At 54.2% G+C, this 22424-nt stretch overlaps 1 protein-coding gene across 1 annotated transcript; it reads left to right on the forward strand.

The window, feature by feature from the left end:
* The first annotated feature begins 807 nt into the window (after positions 1-807).
* Positions 808-10036, forward strand: RHOD (ras homolog family member D). Its single transcript, XM_030333408.1, has 5 exons — positions 808-941; positions 5323-5410; positions 6204-6313; positions 8696-8830; positions 9383-10036. Exons 1-5 carry the CDS (start codon positions 810-812, stop codon positions 9548-9550), a joined length of 633 nt encoding a protein of 210 aa, XP_030189268.1. The 5' UTR covers positions 808-809; the 3' UTR covers positions 9551-10036.
* The last annotated feature ends 12388 nt before the right edge of the window (positions 10037-22424 follow it).

A 22424-nucleotide genomic window follows, 5' to 3' on the forward strand; every position in this document is an offset into this window, starting at 1 on the left:
GAGATCACTCACACATGGCACCAACCATGCACCAGACCCTGCTCCTCTAAACAGTTTATAGATGGAAGGTTCCCTCAGTTTCCTTAGATTATGCCACAGCCAGAGGTGAGACAGGTGGTCAGCCACCTGCGTCGAAACTTCCTGGTGCTGGCTACGGCAGGGCAGGGCAGGCCAGCCTGGCAGCGCCAGCAACTGACCCATTAGGGCATGGCCGGGTCACCCCCTTCCCACCCGGCCTTCAATATCTGGAGGGAGGACTGTGGTGTGCCCTGATTCCAGAGCCCTGGGGGAAATGCACATTCCTTCATTCATCCAAAGTCACTGGCTCCTGTTCGGTGCCCCACCTGTGCTGGGCACCAGGGACCCAGCTCCTGTCCCTGCAAAGCTGGTAGGCCCACCGGGCTGACCCCCGCCTCCACCCGCCCCCCGCCCCCCACCGCTTTCCTCCCAGGGGAAGGGGGCCGGGTGCCTTCGTCTTTCCCCGTCCACACCGCCCCCACACCCTGTCCAGCTCCTTGTCTTCTCCGCATCAGCCCCGGGTGCCCTCCCGAGGACCGAGGCAGAGTGTGGGGGAGGCCCCCTCCCGCGGCCCCGGCCCCGGCCCCCGCCCTCAGCAGGGGCTGCAGAAGGGCGTCCCGAGGGGCCGGCGCGCCCGCTCGCCCCGCCTCCGGGCTCTCACCTGGCCCCGCGCCCCGCCCCCCGGCCGCGGGCGCGCACTTCCTCCCGCCGCCCCGCCCCTTCCACATTCCTGCCCCGCCGGCCGCCCCGCGCGCCGCGAGCCGAAGCCCGCCGAAGCCCGCCGGCCCGCGATGAAGGCCGCCCAGACCGCGGACGCCGAGGCGCCGCCGGGCGCACGGTCCGTCAAGGTGGTGCTGGTGGGCGACGGCGGCTGCGGGAAGACGTCGCTGCTGATGGTCTTCACTGAGGGGGCCTTCCCCGAGGTGAGTGGCAGCCCCCAACCCCGCCTCGCGCGCTCCCCGCCCCCAACCCCGGCCTCCCAAGGGGTCTCCCAGCAGAGTGTGGGCGCCAAGGCGTTTCTCGCTCCGCCATCGGCAGCGAGGGCCTCAGTGGTATCATCTGCAAAGTGGCAAGAATGGCACCTACCTGGGAGAGGTGTCGTGGGACGGACTTGGGCCAGCTGCGTACCCAGCAGATCCCAAGAGAGCACTTGGTGGCGCGGCATGGCTCGGAGGGACTGAGGACACTGGAGCCACCCTTGCCTGGGCTCGAATTACGACTTTGCCACCTAAAGCTGTGCACCCTTGGGCTAGTCCCCTACCCTCTCTGTGCCTGTTTTAACCGCATCAGAGGAATAAGGATGGTGCCCACCTTCCAGGGTCACTGTGAAGGGTGAGTTAGTGCGGGTCAAGGGCTCACCTCTGAGCCGGCGACAGGAAAGACTCACCGAAAGTTGGCAGATGTCATCTCTTCTCCACCAGCTCTTGCCTGTACAACGGACGTGTCGTGGGCTCTGTCTTGGAGGGCCAAAGCATACCAGACTCAGGTCGGGCAGCTTGTTTGGCACCTCAGCTGTCCTCTAACAAACTGTGTGGCCCTCAGTAACTTGCTTAGCCTCTCTGAGCCTCTGTTTCCTCACACAATCTCATAGGGCAGGAGACTTAAGAGTGGTGGCGAGGCAGAATTAAGGTAAGGCTGAGAGACAGCCCCTGTGTACCTGGCACATCCTGGACGCTCTGGGCACGTGGGCCCTCAGTCCTTCACTAGCATGCTCATCGACTGTCTATGCGGACTCACAGGCACCAGGACAGGGGCTGGACCCACTCACTGTGCCACCTCTCAGCCCAGTTCTCCTGGGAGTCCGGGGGTTTGCTTCCAGCATTTCTTCTCCCTCCTGCCTGTCCCAGCATCCTCCAAACCCCTGGGTTTGCTCAAGCCCTGGGAGTCCGACGGGGGGAGGCAGGAGAGGCCAGGCCTGGTAAAAGTGTCAGACCTTCCTTTCCACTGTGGCAGCATCGAGCCAACTTTTGCTTTGTGGTTTATGGAGCTGACGTCACCTCCGCTGGCCAGTCACATTTTTAAGTTGGGTTGGACAAGTTTCTGGGCCCCCACATGCTGCGCATGGGAACCCAACAATTACGACATGGTGGGGAGAGTGCCCGCAGAGGGACCAGGCCAGCCAGGGTCCAGGAGACCAGCTGGGAGGAGTATCTTGGGCTCTGAGACATCCCTGGTGGCAAGGCTCATCCTGATTCCAGAGAGGTCGCGGTGTGGAAATGGTCGTCTGGAAGTCGATGGAATGTGTGTTTTGAAGGATAGGCTGGAGCCGGCCAGGAGAAGGGAGGACATGCTTGTCACCAGGGGGGATGGACCTGACCTGTCCTCATCTGTTTAGGGACCCCTCTGTCTCCAGGCCCAAGAAAGACCTCTCCTTTTAAGAGAACTACAAGGTCCAAGTGCTGGAAAGGCCTCATGTTACAGGTGGGAAAAGTGAAGCCAGAGGGACAGTCTTGCCTTAGGGAGCCCAGTGGTGGCAGTGCAGGTCAGGAGCCCAGTTCTCCCCGCCCCTGACCAGAATACTCTTCATAGCCCCCAGTGCTCTGCCTGCCAGACCAGCCTTCTGCTCCTGCCCCTAAACCCCTCCTCCTGGCAGCCCTCCAAGCTATGGGAGCCAGCAGCTAGAAGACTTGGAGTCCCCCAAAGAGCAGAGAGTAGGCTGGGATTTAAAGGGGCCTCAGTGACTCTTGTCTGTCTGTGGCCCAGCCTTGGGGCAGGGGAACAGAGTAGAGAGAGCTCCTGAGGCAGAGGAAGTCCAGGCTGGGCACCAGCCTCTGCCCGGTCCTGGCTGACATTTGGCTCAGCAACCATTCCAAAGCCCAGGGGTCCCATGGAGGAGTGGGGAGGGGAGGGGGCAGAGAGCACCAGCCCTGCCTTCCAGAACCAGCCGAGCCCCTCCTGGTCCGCACAGGGACCCTCATGGGTGTGAACCCCCTGACTCTCTTCTCGACCTACGTTCTCCTGTCCTATAATGACCCATCTGTCTGTCTGTGAGCCCCATGAGGACAGATCCAAGCCTGAGTCATCTCCGCCCTAGTCTAGCTCAGGCCTCACCCTGCCATCCTGGCTGAGGACAGCTTAACAGATAAGATTAGGCACTTAATGGTCAGAGTGACCCTGCCTGGTGGTTCAAAGAACACAACAGAAGGTGTAAAAGTCTCCAGGATGACATTGCAGAGTAGGGGGGCGGGTTGTGACAGTTCCAAGCCCCGGGAGCAACCCAGCCACGAAGCCTGGAATGGGGCTTTCCTACCCACTCCTGGCACCAGGGGCCAGAGAGTCGGTGACCTCAGGAAAAGGCACATGACTGGGGACAGAGCCTGACCTCTGGAGCCAGAAAGACCTGACTCCATCCTTAGCCGGCTGTCTAGTATGTTACCTCAGGCAATTCACTTCCCTCCTCTGTCCTCATCAGGAAAATGGGAATAGTGCCCACTTCCCAAGGATGCAAGGGTCAGGGACAGTACACATGGAGGGCCACGCATAGTAGATGCCTAGAAAATGTGCACGACGCTGTCATCTCCACAGGCATTTGCAGGGTACTGACACGTGTCTCCCAAGAGCTTTGTGGCAGGTTGCCCTCCACGTCACATCAGGAGGGGTCCTGCCACAGGTGAGTGGGTGAGTGGAAGCAGGTGTCAGTGCCCTCCACGGTGATAGGCGGGGGAAGGGCGCATCACCTAGAGGGATGGATGGCAGCTGGCGCGGACATTGCCCCTGGCGACCAGCTTTCTAAGTAGTGGGCATTTATGCTGGGCCTTACCTGCCAGCCGGTCTCCCCTACACTAAAAAGGGACACTCTTCTTTAACCAGAGAGGGGACGGGCCCAAAGTCACACAGCTGGTGAGGGCCAGAGCCAGTCCTAAACCGGGAACATCTGATTCCAAAGCCAGTGCTCCTAGCCACCAAGTCACGCTGCCTCCCACCAGACAAAGGGCCTGAGGGGAGGGGGCCAGGGCAGGGGGGTGCTGGGGAGGTGGGTGGAGCCCTCGTCTGTACCTACTAGTAGAGAGAGTGACAGGTGGCTAGGGTCCAGGGCGGATTGAACCTCTATCCCAGGGTCATCCTCGACTTCCCCATCTGCCCACTCTGGGACTCACCTTTCTCCATCCTCCCCCTGTACCTTCCCACGTGGCCTGGAGGACCGCACTGACCCACCACTAAGGGGCCGCCCCTCCACGCAGCCAGGGCCTGACTCAGAATGCCGGCGGGCAGACAGACAGGCAGGCTTGAAGTCCTCCTGAGTCACAGGCAGCTGGGGGCCCCACCTGGCATTGGATGTGGGGAGGGCAGGGTCTCCCTATGCTGTGATCCCACCAACCAACCCTGAGCAAGCGAGTGAGGCTTGGGGACCCAAGACGTAGCTGGTCTAGCTTCCCACTCCGGCCAAGGGCTTGTGTTGTGGTAGAGTTTTGAAAACCTCCTCACCTGTTGCTCAGACCCTATCCGTAAAAGCTTCCCCTTCTCATTTCTGCATTTTGTGCACAAAACCCACCCTGTTTCCATTCACCCAGCCTTTATGGAGAAGGAATGCAGTCAGGCTCTCGGCCTGGGCAGGAAGGGCATGTGGTCTGGGTGACTTCCTCCTGATGCCCGCAGGGCAAATAAGAAAGGCAGAAATAGAGAGGGTGTGGGAAGGGTTCCAGAAAGGCATCCTGGGGGACGTGGCATGGGGCAGGGGCCTGAGAGGTTGAGAGACAAAGCAGGGACCCTCCCCCCCAAAAGCTGCAAGCTCCCCAGGGCACACAGTGAGCCTTGTTTATGACTTGTTCCCCAATATCCAGAGCTAGAGAAGGTGCTGATGTTTACTGAATGAATGTATGAACGAACGAATGAATGAATGAACGAACGAACAAATGTAGGTTAATGTCATTCTAGGAGGAGGGGACAGAATGAAGGAAGACTCAGAAATGGGACAGTCCCCCATCCAGGGGGACAAAGATAAAAATAACAGTGGCTGGCATGTGTAGAGTGCTTATTTTGTGCCAGGCTCTGCACAGAGCCTCTCACTGAATCCTTACAGCAGCACCCTGCATTCGGTGCTTTTAATATTCCCACTTTACCGTCAAGAAGGCCGGGGAGGTTCAGGGCCTTGCTGGGGCAAACAGTTAGGAGGAAGCGGCAGCTCGAGGCCTCAACCCTGCTGGCCACAGCCTGCTTCCCGGAGACTGTCTCCCTCACACCGTCAGACTCCCAAACCGGAGCTGTGCTGCAGGCATTCGTGGGCTCTCTCTGGCCTGGGCAGTGCGGGCCACCCTGCTTCAGAAGCTGTCCTCACAGCCTGCATCTTGTCCCCTTCTTCCTCAGAGCTACACCCCCACTGTGTTTGAGCGGGTCACCGTTAATCTGCAAATGAAGGGCAAACCCCTGAACCTCCAAATCTGGGACACAGCAGGTGGGTATGCAGGGCTGCCAGGGCGGGAGGGGAGCCTCACATGCCCAGAAGCCAAGCCCTACTCCTTTCCTTCTGAACCAGGGAGGCCAACCAATCACCAAGGGACAGCTGTTGGCCAGGGTTAGGGTCCCCAGGAACCCGAACCTTCTTTGCTTCTGTGCCTGTGTCTGCTGCCTCCCCCAGCCCAGGGTAGCCAAGTGCATCCTGCAGACAAGGGGGAACCCAGAGCGCTTTCCTCTCAAGGGGTGAACTGTTCCTGGCCTCCTGAGCATTCCACCTTGGCTTTAGCTTCCGTAAGAACTGCCTGACTTTGACCTCTGCCCTCCAGCTTCCTGACCTCGCCTACAGGAGGGTGCAGTCACATCCATGCCAGAGCTGACCGCTAACCCCAGGGAGGCCCAGCAGCCCCCTTACCGTCATGCATGCGCCAAGGTGCCTTTCCCCAGGGTCCTACCGCTTCTTAGTCCTCAGCCCCATGCCCGGGGCAGAGCAGGCTTCTGCGGGATGGGCTCAGTCCCTGCAGACTGGGCTTCCGCCCTCCCCTCCGCTCCTTCCAGAACAGGGCTCTCTCAGCAAGCGGTGTCACCCAGGCCAGGGCTGGCACATCCCACGGGCAAGCCAGGGGAACACTGCCCCGAGGGAGACATTCACGTGGAATGACCAGCTAAGCACTGAATCTGCTAAGACCTTGAGGCACACAACCAGGCCCTGATCCAGACGCCCCTGTCTGGTGGGATGACCTCCCTGATGTTGGGGGAGATCTGGAGGGAGTGACCACCCCCACTCTCCGCAGGACAAGTTGACTATGACCGCCTGCGGCCCCTGTTCTACCCTGACGCCAGTGTCCTGCTCCTCTGCTTTGATGTAACCAGCCCACACAGCTTTGACAACATCTTTAACCGGGTAGGTACCAGGGCCTTGGGGAGGTACAGTCCCCATAACCAGGCCACTCCGCTCTGCCCCCACCCTTGACTCAGCAGACTGCCAGAGTGTGGCAGGCCCTGGATGGCATCCAGTCCAGCGTCTTTAGCATATATATGGGGAAACCGAGGCCCAGAGCGAGGGCAGCAACTTGCCAGAGGTGCCATAGGGATTTGGTGGCAGGGTCTGGCCTCACATCCCCAGTCCGGTGCTCCTTGCCTGCTTTGTACTGGACTCAGAATGCTGTGGCTCTTTCCATGGTGACCCTGCCTGAGAATACTGGATGACTCAGGGGCCCCTGCGTCTCCCCAGCCTGGGCCTGCCCAAGGATGCATGAATGGTCAGCTTCTAGCAGCTCAGCCCCCTTCTGTATGACCGCTAGCTTTTAGCAGCCTCCCCAACTACCCACCCCCCAGGTATGTCGGGGGTTCCCAAGGCTTCTCCCTGCCCCCAGGTGTCAGGGATGTGGTCCCTGGAGTTTTTCTGCTCCTACCCCACTGCTGCCAGGCCTCCACGTGAACTGTGTGCTTCAGGGTTCCGGAGCACAGCTGGTGACAGCGTCAGTAACATTAACCACAGTGACGATGATAATATTTATTGAGAACTTTCCTTATGCCACGCACCGTTGTGGGCGGGCACTTCCACACGTTCACTCGTTTACTCCATCTAACAACCTGATGGAGCCCATAGTGGTATTATCTCCAGAATGGATCCGTTGCTCCAAGATACACATCTGTTCAAGTGGCAGCCTTGATGGGGCCTCCCGGGTGGCGCTGTTGGTTAAGCATCTGACTGGCTCAGGTCATGATCTCGCGGTTTGTGGGTTCAAGCCCCGCATCGGACTCTGTGCTGACAGCTCGGAGCCTGGAGCCTGCTTTGGATTCTGTGTCTCCCTGTCTCTCTGCCCCTCCCCCACTCGTGCTCACTTGCGCGCTCTCTCTCTCTCTCTCTCTCTCTTTCTCTCTCTCTCTCTCTTTCAAAAAATGAATAAATATTTTAAAAATTTTCTTTTAATTTAATAAAAATAAAATGGCAACACATCTGTGCACCAGGCACTGTTCTAGGTGCTGGGGCCCTAGGAGAGATGGTGGGTGGTGGTGGCTGTGACCAGGGTGCTAGCAGGGGGCGTGGTGAGAGGTGGGTGGGTATAGACCCTGTTTGGAAAGCCATCAGGATTTACAGATTGGATGTAGGTGGGAGAGACGCCTTGACCAGAGCAAGTGGAAGGTAGCCTTGCCAGTTCCCCCCGCTGAGATGAGAAGGAACAAGGGGTGGGCAAGGAGGTGGGAGATGGGGGCCTGTTGGACATCCCAGTGGAGGGCCAGGTAGACAGGCGGAGGTCTTAGTCTGCCGTTCCCAGGAGAGGGCCAGGCCGGGCTGGGCAGATCCATTTGGGGACTGCTAGTGGGGAACAGCTTTGGACAAGATGGGGTGGGGGTGGGGAGGACCCCTGGAGACCCAAGGAGAAGAACCAAGAGAGCAGGGTCCTAGGGCAAAGCGCCACCCAGGTCGTAGAGGAGGGAGAGATCCCTGGCTGGTGCCAGGGCTCAGGTAGGTTGAAGGCTGAGGATTCACTGTTGGATTTAGCAAGGTGAAGCCACGGTGGAGACCATTTTTGGAGACTGTTTTCAAGTGCAGTTGTGTGGAGGGGGTTGGGGTCTGGGGAGTCAGCCCAGGACCCCACCTGAGCCCCATCTGTCTCCAGGAGCCAGACGGTTTGATGCCAGTATTTTTCCAGAACACAAACTGAGCAGGCATGCACTCCTGGACACATAAAGCCCCCGTCTCCAGATTCTAGACTTCCCAGTCGTTGTCCAGGCTGGAATAACCAGGCCCCGGAGCCTCACATTCCAAAGAGCAGCTGACACAGAACAGAAGTGTTCCCTCCGACAGGCAAACAGCTGCTGCATCCATTTTGTGAGCTGCTTTATTTTTAAAGGATGACTTATTTCCTTATATATCTTACCCAGCTGGGAGGTGGACTTGGGAGCCCTTACCTTGCAGAGTGGCAGGATTCTAGACCAGGTGGGAGCAGGGCTCTGGGCCCCAGCCCCTGGACTCAAATCCTGCCACTTCTAGTCGTGTGGCCAAGGCCAAGTTATACAGCCTCTCCGAGCCTCAGTCAGTGCATCTGTACAAAGGGACTGATGATAGAACTTGCTTCACAGGGACTTGGGGGATTGATGATATCATACATGTGAAGTCTTAGAGCCTAGCTCAGAGTAGTTCTCCCTAAATGTTGGCTGTACTGATTATCACCACTGGAGTCTGCCTGGGGAGCAGGAGAGTGACCCATCCTCCCCATCTGCAGAAAAGAACAGTCCCTATGACTAATACACACCTGCACTGCCCCCCTCCCCGCAGTGGTACCCAGAGGTGAACCACTTCTGCAAGGAGGTGCCCCTCATTGTCGTGGGCTGCAAAACGGACCTGCGCAAGGACAAGTCGCTGGTGAAGAAGTTGCGGAAAAATAGACTGGAGCCTGTTACCTACCACAGGGTAGGAAACTCTGCCCAGGGGCCCGGTTCTGGGGGCGGGGGGAACTTCTGGGTACGCTGATGTAGCCCAGCCTGTCAGCAGGGCCAGACATCCAGCACACTTAAGAGTGGGTCAGGGCAGGGGTCATCTCAGAATTGCCTGGGCTTGGAAGTGGTACCTAGAACACTCTAGAAGGTTCTGCCTATGGAAGAGAGAGCCAGTGGTGTGCACATTCAGATAATCCTACCCATCCACTTCACAGATGGGGAACCTGAGGTCTGGAGAAGAACCCTTAGCTCTTCTGCAGGCCCCTCTCCGCTACATACCTGGGAAGTCAATTAGTTGGTGCCTTGAGAGGCAGGGACCCATCCTGGAGCTGAGGCAGGAAACCCAACGAAGCCACGAGAGTGCTTGGTCAAGATCGGGGGCAGGAGCTGTAGGGGTCCTAGAAAAACTCGCCTTCCACTTTTGTCCTGGAGACTCCCTAGGATGACCACGACGGCTGCGGGGAGGCGGGACGTGAGGCCCCCAAGTCCTGTACCTCACGGCAGCCCTGTGCCCTCTCTCTGTTAGGGCCAGGAGATGGCGAGGTCCGTGGGCGCAGTGGCCTACCTTGAGTGCTCGGCCTTGCTCCAGGAAAACGTCCACGCGGTCTTCCAGGAAGCAGCCGAGGTGGCCCTGAGCAGCCGCAGTCGCAACTTCTGGAGGAGGGTTACCCGGAGCTTTTGTGTGCTGACCTGACATCTTGAGGCCTTCCCTGCCCCCACCACCCCAGCAGCATAGGAAGGAGCTGGGTGCTGACCTTCTTTCTGCCCACTTGACCGGGCTAGACCCAGTCCCCAGGCTGTGACCACCGAACTGCACCTCAAAACAGATGGACACCATGAAGGCCGGGCACCGGACCCCGGGTCTGTGGTCCCTGGACTGGAGCGTAACCCCCCTGAGGCCTGAGGAAGGGGATTCCAGAGCCCACCAGCCCTGTGGGGGCTAGCCCCGGAGTGGCCTAGAATGACTACCAGACGCCCAGCCCCCAGCCTGGACCGCACATCCGGAAGCAGCCTGTGCAGCCTGGTGCCGCCTAGCGGCTGTTCCCAGGGCTGCACCTTCAGGACCTTGCGCTTCTAGGAACCTGGGTCAGAATTCACACCTTGCCCTTCCCCCTTCCCCCTTCCCCCTTGTCCATCCAGTGGTAACTATAACAAGTAAAACAACATCTTTTGTCAGTTATATCATGTCTCTTGCTTTACACGCATGTTCCGTAGCAGGTAAGAATTCACCACCTGTAGGCACTGGAGGGGAACCTCTTGGATCCAAACCTGGCTTTGTCACCTTAGGACCTTGGGCAAATTACTTCCACCCTCTGCATCTCAATATCCTCATCTGTGAAATGGGGCCAATCACAAATGATGTCATGGAGCCTTTAGATGAGTAAGAGCCTCATGAGACACACGCAAAGGACTTAGCAGGTGCCTGGCACACAGTAAGTGCTCACGGAGCATTCACAAGTCTTATTTTGGTTTATGATAAATATGTAATACTGCAGAGCTGTAATATACGTAATATACTCGATATTATATTAATTATCTCACATGATCAGAGGGGCCGGCAGGAGGAGGCTGGAGATTCAGGTAAGTTGATGTTGCAGTCTTGAGGCTGAATTCTGCAGGGCGGCAGGCTTTCCGTGTTGCTGACTTGAGGCAGAATTCCTTCTTCCTCGACAAATCGGTCATTTTTCTTAAGGCCTTCGACTGATCGGATGAGGTCCCAGCACGTAGAACCAGCCACAAACACACACCCCTTCGGTTTCTTTAGAAAAAGCTCGAGGGAGGGACCACTTCTGCCTGGTGAGGGCTCACAGCTTGGGTTACAGAACTGAACGGAGGCAGGTGAAATGGTGTTAGGGGCCCGCTGTAAAAACCCCACGTGGATTACAGACTCTGCTTCAGGGTTTTACTAGAAACTGCCAGGGATGGGAAATAGCTTTTCCTGGCCTAGATTTTAGCTTGATTTTTCCTCCCCGCCAAGCATACCCCATGCCCAGAATGTTCTTCCCTATTCTCCGCTTCCTGCCCTCCCCAATCCCAGCTCAGACCGCTGTCTTCTGTAATTTCCCAAAATACGTGTTCCTGGAGCGCTGACATTTATGTCGCCATGATGCTTTTCACACTGACTTCTTGTGCCTCTGTCTTCTTGCACTAGACCTTGACTTCCTTGAAGTAAGGATCCTATTGGCTTCATCTTTTTGTCCCCCAGCTCCTAGCTGAGGATGTGGCTTGGCCTTTTGGCATTGATGATTGTTCCATCCCTGGAGTCAGTGGCAGATCTGGGTTCGAATGTCAGTGCTCTCATTTTCCATAGCTATGTGATTTTATGAGAGTTAACACTCTTTGAGCCTCAATACCCCATCTAGCAAATGGGAACAATCATACCCATCCTACAGGGTTGCTGTGGGAACAAAGTGACAAAATGCTTGTCCGCTACCCAGCACAGTGCCGGCCATAAAGGAAGATGCAGGAAGCATGGAATGAATTGCACGGAGTACGGCTGGGCTGGACAGTATGTCCTATACTTGAGGGCAAGATGTTGAACAAGAAGTTAGGAGACGGGGGAGGGGGCGTAGGCTCCTTCCCTGAGACAACCAGGGACTGTCATCTGTTCCTTCAACAGCCTGGTGTCTCACGAGCTCTCTGATGTGCCCCACGCTGTGACAAGAGCTGGGGATATTACACGGGAACCGCGGTTTGTGCCCTCAAAGCCAGGTGTGTTTACAGTGCCCTGGCATAAACACAGGAGGGGTCCCAACCCCAGCCTGAAGAGGTGGTTGGGAAGTTACCTGGAGAGAAAGCCCTTCCCCGGAAAGAGGACCACACGTAAGCATAGGGGGGAACACGTGTCCCATCATGGTGACCTGAGAGCTTGAGATGCCGTGTGAAGTTTTGCAAGGCAAGCAGAGTGAAAGGATGTGGGGCTGAGAGGATTAACACGGAGGTGGAAGGAGTGATGTGCTTGGTCCTGGGACGGGCTCAGTCTTCTCACCTGGTAAATGGGAAGACTAGGTCCCGCTTCCTTGCCTCTTATCTCTTGGCAGTCAGTGTTCTACCAGGAATGAGATGATTAGATAGAGAAAGAAACAGGCTTGAAGGTTACTTTACGTGTCAACTTGACTAGGTAACAGTGCCTGGTCGTTTGGACGAACACCAGCCTGAAAATATTGTTTGCATGTAGTTAACATTTAAGTCAGTAGGCTTTGAGTAGAGAGATGACCTTGCGTATTGTGTGGGCCTCATCCAATCAGTGGAAGGCCTTACCGGACGGGTTTCCTGAGGAAGAAGGTCACATGGCGGGAGGTAGGCCTGAAGCTTAACTCAGCGGTCACTGCGTCGCACCCAGAACACATGCTGCAAGGTTAAGGGCAGAGAAGAGCTGATCTCTGAGCAGAGGGGAGGCCGGGGGTCGGGGGGGGGGGTGGCCAGGGAGATGGAGGGCACAGTGGTGCACAGGGAAGGGGCTTCTGGAGCCACCACACAGCAGGGGAAGCGGACTGTGCCTGGTTTGACGGGGTCCCTGCAGGAGAGCAGTTGAGTCGGGGACACACATCAGCTTTCTCTGCCTCGCCCCGCCCTTGGCTGCTCTCCTTTACTTTCTTTACCCTCTTCACCATGTGCCCTGGTCCTGTCTGTCTCCCCTGCTGGATTGCGGGCTCCCCAAGAGCCCAGACTGGGTTTATTGGAACCCCCTGTGTCTCAAGCAGTGCCCAGCCTATAGGAAGCACAAAGAAGCATGGGCTGGATGAAAGGATCAGTGCTCCACTTCAGGCTCACACCTCGTCCTGCCTGGATTGCCGCATAAACCTCCCTGCCTCCTTCATCCTCCTCACCACCACCAGCACAGCCGTTTTCCGAAGCACGGATCCAGTCACGTCACCCGAGCCCCTCTGCCCAGAGAAGGCCGTCCTGCTTCCCCAGACGGGGACTTGGGGTCTCCTGCATCTGGCTGCAGGCCACCTCCCCTACTTCTTGTCCAGACACCTGACACTCCAGCCACGCGTGGGGGACCGCACCAGGGAGCACCACGGACCCAGTACGGTTGCTCAGGCTGTTGGCCCGCCTCAGCGTGCCCTTCCTCCTGATCACTGCCTATTCAAATTCCCCCTCCGTCCCCAAATCCTTCAGAGTCTAGCTCCGACACCACCTTTCCCAGGAAGCCTGTGGACCTGCCGACTTGTTCACCCCCTGCTCACTGCACACACCCCAAAGGGTCCACTGTCTTTGCACAGGCCCCTTGGCTAAGGAATTGGGCTTTGCTTCCCTGCTGTGGGAACAGCCTGAAGATGAGAGTCTGGTGATGGACGGGGCAGGACGGCTGGGAGGCAGAGGCGGGAGCAGGAGACCAGTTGGGCAGCCACAGACGTCCAGACACTACAGAAGAAACAAGCCCGCACAGGTCAAGGCCGGGTGACTCCTGGGCCGGAGGCCGTGGTGGCGGCATGGTGGACTGTGGGAAGGGTGGGGACACTGTGAGGGAAGAATGCCGTCCTCTCCCCTGCGTGAGAAACTTGGAGAAGGCGAGCGCCTTCCCCCGGCAGTGGGAGAGGAGGCAGGCGCATCCCGCCGGGCCACCCCACGCAGCCATCCCAGGTGTCACAGGAGGGCACAGCAAGTGGCAGCACTTGGAGACGCCTGGCCCAGGAGCCAGGTTGTTATTATGGGCTGTTGTTCTCCTCCTCCTCACCCGCCAAGCCCCCCTTTCAGTTCCTCACAAGCCCGCCTGGCAGGGCGGCGGCCAGACTGGTGGGAGCCAGGCGAAGGCACAGCCCAGAGGCCAGCTGGGGCCAAGAGCCACAAACCACAGTGTCTTCATTTCTCCACACCGCCTCCACCGGTCTTGGGGTTGCCTGCCGGGAAGGCAAGGGGGGGGGGCGGGGGGGGGGATCCCAAGTCACCTCCTCCAGGACAGGCCACTCCCTAGCATCCTGGGGGTGGGGAGGGTGGGGCACACTCTGTGAGTCACGAAGCTTCCCTCTGCCTGGACAGCACCACATCCGGGTGCAGGGAGGGGAGGGTGGCTGCCAGATCACCCCACTTCAGGTCAACCTCTTTGTTTTCCCGGGCCTCCTTCTGCCCCCGGGGGTCCCTCCCCTGGAGGATGAAAACTCACAGACCCCAGGAAGTCACCCCGAAGCCACTGGCTGGGAGCCAACCAAGCCCGAAAGCAGGCTGAGGGACAGAGAGATCCAAGAGAGAGCCAGATAGCTGACGGCTCACCCTGCGTTCTAAAGGCTGGATCTCCAGCTAAATGCTTCTGTTTAAACAGGTTGGATTTGGCCCGACCCTCCAAGGGGAGGCAGGAGGATGGGCTGGAACGTCCTCCAGGGCTCACATCTGCAGAAACACGAAGACTGGACCAGTGCTAATCTCAGGGCAGACACTCGATGCGTTTGATTAGGAAATACGTATGTATCGGTTGCCTAGCACGTGCGGTTCCTGTTCTAGACATTGAACGCCAAGCAGCGGGGGTATGCGAGTGAGCAGGACGTGGTCCTTACCTTCTAAGCCTCCATTCTCCATCCTCCACGGGACCTCCAGTGTGGACACAACCGGCGGGGGAGGGAGCGTCTGACATTCACTCCCAGCCTGCTCCTGCCATTGAGATACACAGGAGCGGGGTGGGGGTCGGGGGTTGTTGCTGAAGGAAAGACACGCATGCAGAGCTCACCCGTCACACCCACAAATCTGAAACAGGGTTGCTGTAGGACCCGTGCCCCTGTCCGCCCTCCAGAAGACCATCCCAGAGTCCTGTCTGGCCAGGCACTGCAGGTAACATTCTGCACATCCCCCCTCATTCGGTCCTCACAATGCCCTTACTTTATAGAGGACGAAACCGGTTCAGAAAGCTAAAGAGTGGGGCCAGAAGCAGTGAGCGGTAGAGCTGGGCTCTTGGACACTCGATGGGACTCCCAGCCCTGGCTCCTGACCTCCCCTGGGCACCGGCCAGGTGGCTGGACCTCGACCAGCAGAGGGCAGCAGGGCCCAGGGAGAGGAAGGAGCGTTTCCCCAGGACAGGGCAGGCTGGCAGGCAGGCCTACCGGGCGTGGAGACCTGGTCCCACCGCCCCTGCCTGGGGCACCGTGGGGCACCACACTGCTCCCGCCAGCTGCCACCCACTAGCCATGACCATCCCAACAGTTGACCGAAGAAAAAACAGTCTCAGAGTGGCCAAGTGACTTGACCTTTTGGCCAGTCCAGGCAGACGTAGAACGAAAATCATGCTGCCCAGAGTCGCTGGGGTTCGGGTGTCAGAACCCGGAATTAGAATCCCAGCCCAGCGCTTCTGCTTCACAGGATTACAGTGCGTGGGCTGGAGTGAGATCAAAGGAGACATCCTGGCAGAACCTCTCTTCACCGAAGCCCTGTGACCCAGGCTCGCTTAATTTCCTCTGTGCTGTACCTGGGGAGGCAGGTGGGGTCTCGGCCCCTCACTTCCTCTCTCTTGATCCCACCCCAGAATTTATAACATAGTTGTGGGAGATTATCAAAATACTTAAGGATGTCAAGGAACCCCAAGGGAGTGCTCCCAGAAAGTAAGACACTGTGGGCCGGCCCCTGGGGGGCACGCCCCGCCCCACGTTGGCCAGAACTAACCTGGGGAGCTGGTAGGAGGAGGGAAGGAGAGGATCTGGAGGACCCTGGAGTCCTTTCTACAGGAGAACTAGACCTAGACCGCAAGCAGAGACTCAGATCCTGTGATGGGGGCGGGAGGGTGCTGGGAAAGGTCAGCGGAGTTGAGTACATCTTCCCCCAATGTCCCCACCAGCTGAAGGCGCTGAATCCTGTGACAAGGGGCTGCTTCCACAGCACAGGTGAGGTCCTTGAGGTCTTCCCTCTGGCCTGTCTCCCAACTTCAGAAACCCGGGGCTCCCCAACTGTTTTTAACTTCCCCACTCCGACGCTTCCCCCAAATTAAAAAGAGTGCTTTACCAGTCGCGTGCCTGGACTCATCGTGTGCAACTTTCCCTCGCCTCTCCTATATCTCTGCCCCCACCCCTGGCCGAGGTCCACCCTGAGCACAGCGTGGAGGGAGGGGTCTGAACGCCCCATCACCCTAGAGGTGACGAGCCGGACACATCATGAAGAGCTTCTCTTTCCCGGCTCTGTGTCCCCACCTCTCCTCCTCCTCCCTAACCAGCTTTTCAGTCTCCTAGTTGTTGCCTGTGTTTGTTCAGCTTGCCTATCCAGTCATTCACTCCACAATTCTTCGCTGAGCACCTCCCAGCCTGGAACCTGTTCCCCTCCCTGGTTTCTCAATTCTCTGTGCAGCCTGACTGGGAGGCAGCACCCCTTCTCTATGGAAGTTGGACCCCCCACTGGACCCTCATTCATCCTTAACCTGGCATCCTTAACCTGTCCCTCACACTTGAGACTTGGAATCTGGACAGAGAGACAGAGAGGAATATTTACATTCATTCTGGTGACACAGGCAATACTTTTTCCTTAACAAACATAGGCCTACTATATATATACTTACTATATCTATATTTACTATATATATACATACTTACTATATATACTTTATATATATATATTGACTTACTATATATATATACTTACTATATATATATACTTACTATATATATATGTATGTACATATATATATATATAGAGAGAGAGAGAGAGAGAGAGACTCATTCAATCCTTATAACCAAATAATACCAGCATTCTTCACAGAGCTAGAACAAATAATTCTAAAATTTGTATGGAACCAGAAAAGATCCCGAATAGCCAAAGCGATCTTGAAAAAGAAAACCAGGGGCGCCTGGGTGGCGCAGTCGGTTAAGCGTCCGACGTCAGCCAGGTCACGATCTCGCGGTCCGTGAGTTCGAGCCCCGCGTCAGGCTCTGGGCTGATGGCTCAGAGCCTGGAGCCTGTTTCCGATTCTGTGTCTCCCTCTCTCTCTGCCCCTCCCCCGTTCATGCTCTGTCTCTCCCTGTCCCAAAAAAAAATAAATAAACGTTGAAAAAAAAAAGAAAAAAAAAAAAAAAAAAAAAAAAAGAAAACCAAAGCAGGAGGCATCACAATCCCGGACTTCAAGCTATACTACAAAGCTGTCATCATCAAGACAGTATGGTACTGACACAAGAACAGACACTCAGATCCATGGAACAGAACAGAGAACCCAGAAATGGACCCACAAACGTATGGCCAACTAATCTTTAACAAAGCAGGAAAGAATGTCCAATGGAATAAAGGCAGTCTCTTCAGCAAGCGGTGCTGGGAAAACTGGACAGCGACATGCAGAAGAATGAGCCTGGACCACTTTCTTACACCAGACACAAAAATAAACTCGAAATGGATAAAAGACCTAAATGTAAGACAGGAAGCCATCAAAATCCTCAAGGAGAAAGCAGGCAAAAACCTCTCTGATCTTGGACACAGCAACTTCTTACTCCACACGTCTCCAGAGGCAAGGGAAACAAAAGCAAAAATGAACTACTGGGACCTCATCAAAATAAAAAGCTTCTGCACAGCCAAGGAAACAATCAGCAAAACTAAAAGGCAACCTATGGAATGGGAGAAGATACTTGCAAATGACATATCAGATAAAGGGTTAGTATTCAAAATCTATAAAGAACTTATCAAACTCAACACCCAAAAAACAAACAATCTGGTGAAGAAATAGGCAAAAGACATGAATAGACACTTCTCCAAAGAAGACATCCAGATGGCCAACCGACATATGAAAAAATGCTCAACATCACTCATCATCAGGGAAAGACAAATCAAAACCACAATGAGATACCACCTCACACCTATCAGAATGGCTCACATTAACGACTCAGGCAACAACGGATGTTGGCGAGGATGTGGAGAAAGAGGATCTCTTTTGCATTGTTGGGAATGCAAGCTGGTGCAGCCACTCTGGAAAACAGTATTAAGGTTCCTCAAAAAATTAAAAATAGAACTACCCTATGACCCAGCAATTGCACTACTAAGCATTTATCCAAGGGATACAAGTGTTTCAAAGGGACACATGCACCACAATGTTTGTAGCAGCACTATCAACAATAGCCAAAGTATGGAAAGAGCCCAATGTCCATCGATGGATGAATGGATAAAGAAGATGTGGTATATATATACAATGGGATATTATTCAGCAATCAAAAATGAAATCTTGCCATATGCAACTATATGGGTGGAACTAGAGGGTATTATGTTAAGTGATATTAGTCAGTAAAAAATATATATATATATATATGCCTACTATATATATACTTACCATATATATGTATGTATGTATATTTACATATATATTTACATATATATATTTACATATATATATATATATATACTCATTCAATCCTTATAACCACCATAAAACGTTGGTACAGTTGTCAGCAGCTCCACTTTACAGATGAGGAAACTGAGGGGCAGAGAGGTTAGGAAACTTGCCCAAAGTCATAAGCTAGCAAGTAATTGGTCTAGGATTTAAACCTGAGCTGGATCCTTGCATTGTCCAGCCAGTGGGTGGGGGTGGCCTGGCCACGGACAGCATTCAGTGGCCGTAACCTGGCCCGTGGGGATCTGCTCCCCTGCCTTCACACTGATCAGACAGCCTTTCCATAAGGCCCTTTCTGCAGAAATTAACCGGCCCCTTCTGAGGTCCAGGGCCTCTGAAGAGATCTGAGTGCTTGAGATCCCATATTAAGGGAAAATTGGAAAACAATAAAAAATAACCTTCAAATTACTCTGTTTCACGGCCAACCCAAACATCTCTTGATAATTTGCATATTTTTTCCTTTTTTTCTATGAAAAAACTTTTACATAGTTGTGCTCACACTGTCATACAATTTTGAATTCTGCTTTTTTCTTTCAAAATTTCAGCCTAAACATTCCTATATTCCAAACACCTCATGAATATCGTTATAATTTTTATTTCAGCATAATCTTAGAATTACAAAAATAGGGGGTGCCTGGGTGGCTCGGTTAGTTGAGCTTCCGACTTCAACTCAGGTCATAATCTCATGGTTCATGGGTTCAAGCCCCACGTCGGGCTCTGTGCTGACAGCTCAGAGCCTGGAGCCTGCTTCGGATTCTGTGTCTCCCTCTCTCTCTGCCCCTCCCATTTGCGGTCTGTCTCCCTCTCCCAAAAATAAACAAACATTAAAAAAAATTTTTTTAAAGAATTACAAAAATAGTACATCAAGTCCCCACAAACCCTTCACCTGGCTTCCCCTAATGTTAACACTCTTTTATCAAAATGAAGAAATTAACATTAACGCTATTAATTAAACTCTGGACCTTATTTGGGTTTTACCAGTTTTTCACTACTCTTTTCTTTCTAAAATTTTATTATTTCTTTTCCTGTCTTCATTTTATTTATTTATTTACTTATTTGATTTTTTAAATTTACATCCAAATTAGTTAGCATACAGTGCAACAATGATTTCAGGAGTAGATTCCTTAATGCCCCTTACCCGTTTAGCCCATCCCCCCCTCCCACAACCCCTCCAGTAACCCTCTGTTCTCCATATTTAAGGGTCTCTTCTGTTTTGTCCCTCTCCCTGTTTTTATATTATTTTTGCTTCCCTTCTCTGTGTTCATCTGTGTACATCTGTTCTGTGTCTTAAAGTCCTCATATGAGTGAAGTCATATGATATTTGTCTTTCTCTGACTAATTTCACTTAGCATAATACCCTCCAGTTCCATCCATGTAGTTGCAAATGGCAAGATTTCATTCTTTCTGATTGCTGAGTAATACTCCATTGTATATGTATCCCACATCTTCTTTATCCATTCATCCATTGATGGACATTTGGGCTCTTTCCATACTTTGGGCATTGTCGATAGTGCTGCTATAAACATTGGGGTGCATGTGTCCCTTTGAAACAGCACATCTGTATCCCTTGTAGTGCAATTGCTGGGTCGTAGGGTAGTTCTATTTTTAATTTTTTGAGGAACCTCCATACTGTTTTCCAGAGTGGCTGCACCAGCTTTCATTCCCATAAAAACTCTTTTTTTTAATTTTTTTTTAACGTTTATTTATTTTTGAGACAGAGAGAGACAGAGCATCAACGGGAGAGGGTCAGAGAGGGAGACACAGAATCCGAAACAGGCTCCAGGCTATGAGCTGTCAGCACAGAGCCCGACGCGGGGCTCGAACCCACAAACCGCGATATCATGACCTGAGCTGAAGTCGGACGCTTAACCGACTGAGCCACCCAGGCGCCCCTCCCATAAAAACTTTTTTTTTTAATTTTTTTTTTAACGTTTATTTATTTTTGAGACAGAGAGGGACAGAGCATGAACGGGGGAGGGTCAGAGAGAGAGAGGGAGACACAGAATCCGAAACAGGCTCCAGGCTCTAAGCTGTCAGCACAGAGCCCGACGCGGGGTTCGAACTCACGGACCGCGAGATCATGACCTGAGCCGAAGTCGGACGCTTAACCGACTGAGCCACCCAGGCGCCCCCCATAAAAACTTTTTAATGTTTATTTATTTTTGAGAGAGGGAGAGAGAGCCAAGTGGGGGAGGGGCAAAGAAAGAGGGAGAGAGAGGATCCGAAGCAGGCTCTGCGTTGACAGCAGAGAGCCCGATGCGGGGCTCGAACTCATGAACCGCAAGATCATGACCTGAGCCCAAGCCGGACGCTCAACCTGGGTCACCCCGGCACCCCACTAATGTCTCTTTTCTGTTCCAAGATCCAGTCCAGGATAGCATGGCACAGTTAGGTGAATATCATTTTTAGCGCCTGCATGGTATTTCTCTAGTAAATATTGTAACAACAAGGTTTTTTGTTTTAAATACCTATTGGCTGTTGTACATGTATTTGTGCTGTTTCTAGTTTTACAAGTAAGAAAACTGATTTCATAAGAAACGAAAATAAGAAAGCTTCTTCAAAAACAAACGCGGGTTCACACCTAGAATTTGGCGCCAAATGAAAGAAACAAAGTGATATTTAATAGTAGCGCTGATGATCAGTAGTGCGTGTTAACTGCCCGGGGGTCCCCCACCTCCTCCACACACACCCTGGTGTTCAGATAAGGAAAAAGTTGATGGGACTTGGTCCCCTGTGCTGGCTGGAGGCGGGCTCAGGTCTTCCTGCCCCTAAATCCTGACTGGAGTGGCTGGCGGTTCTCCAACTGAAACTCTCTACGTAAGTGCTAGTGTGGCTCTTACTCAGAATTGTTGAAGGGAGTCCAGTAAACTAGAGAAGAAAGCTTTTAGAGAGGGAAAAACTCTGGCTTTGTCCATGACACTTCTGGTTTCAGATGCACTGATATATTATCAGATCAAGATCAGTTAACATGTGGGTGGGGATTCAGCTTCCTCTTCTGTAAAACAGGGGTAGTGCCTCCCTGGGTCGCAGGCTTGACAGTCGTAGGAGGTCGTGTATGGGAGGACTTCACATAGCACCTAGTGAGTGCCCGGCGGATGGGAGCCTAGTGGGTGTTCTAGGGAGGCCGCTCTGTCATTAGTGACGTCCTTGCAGCCAGAGAGCCAGCCCAGCGGGCGCTTCTGCTGCAGACCTTGCAGCAGCTGCTGAAGGGCCTTTGGGGGCGGGGGAGGGCATGGGGGGAGTGTCACTCCTCGCCCCCTACCACTCCCGTCACGGACTCACCTCAAGCATCCCCTTCGGTGGGTCTGTTCTCTACCGGCTCACTTAATGGTCCTAACGACCGTGACAAGGTGAGCGCTCTTAACATAGATGCAGAAAGTACGAGACTCTCCGAGATTTGAACCCAGGAAATCCAAGATCTCAACCGCTACACCTCGCTGGCCCCTCTCCTGCCCCTAGAGGCCTTCCAGGTCCTCTCCTGTCTCAATGAGCGCCCTGCCCCTGAACTCCTTAGCTCTAATGGCCAGGTCCGGTGCTCCACCCAACAGACAGATGGAGGAAGTGCTTGGGGCAGGCAAATCAGGTGCACCACAGAAGACAGAAGATGAAGGCAGGAAAGAAGGTGGGGATGCGGGGGGTGCTGGGTGGCTCAGTTGGTTAAGCATCTTGACTTCAGCTCAGGTCATGATCTCAAGGTTTGTGGGTTCGAGTCGCTTATTGGGCTCTGCACTGACAGCTCAGAGCCTGCTTGGGGTTCTCTCTCTTTCCCTCTCTCTCTGCCCTTCCCCTGCTCTCTCTCTCTCTCAAAATAGATAAACTTGTAAAAAGGTAGGGATGAAGGGGAGGGAGAAGAAAAGTGGACGATTTTGGAAATAATTTGATTAGAAAAATTTTTATTTTGGGGAGGGAGAAAGACAGGCGCGAGCGGAGGAGGGGCAGAGAGAGAGAGGCAGACAGAATCAGAAGCAGGCTCCAGGCTCTGAGTTGTCAGCACAGAGCCCGACGTGGGGCCCGAGTGCACAGACTGCGAGATCATGACCTGAGCCAAAGTCGGATGCTTAACCAGCTGAGCCACCCAGGTGCCCAATAATTGATTTTTTTTTCAACGTTTATTTATTTTTGGGACAGAGAGAGACAGAGCATGAACGGGGGAGGGGCAGAGAGAGAGGGAGACACAGAATCGGAAACAGGCTCCAGGCTCTGAGCCATCAGCCCAGAGCCTGACGCGGGGCTCGAATTCCCGGACCGCGAGATCGTGACCTGGCTGAAGTCGGACGCTTAA

Source organism: Lynx canadensis, chromosome D1 (genome assembly GCF_007474595.2).
Source record: "Lynx canadensis isolate LIC74 chromosome D1, mLynCan4.pri.v2, whole genome shotgun sequence".
Taxonomy (NCBI): Eukaryota; Metazoa; Chordata; class Mammalia; order Carnivora; family Felidae; genus Lynx; species Lynx canadensis.

Coding starts and splice junctions, on each gene's coding strand:
- RHOD (XM_030333408.1), top strand. CDS start 810: ATGAAGGCCGCCCAGACCGCGGACGCCGAGGCGCCGCCGGGCGCACGG. Junction 6,314..8,695: donor TTGACAACATCTTTAACCGG/GTAGGTACCAGG, acceptor CCCTCCCCGCAG/TGGTACCCAGAGGTGAACCA. Junction 8,831..9,382: donor AGCCTGTTACCTACCACAGG/GTAGGAAACTCT, acceptor TCTCTCTGTTAG/GGCCAGGAGATGGCGAGGTC.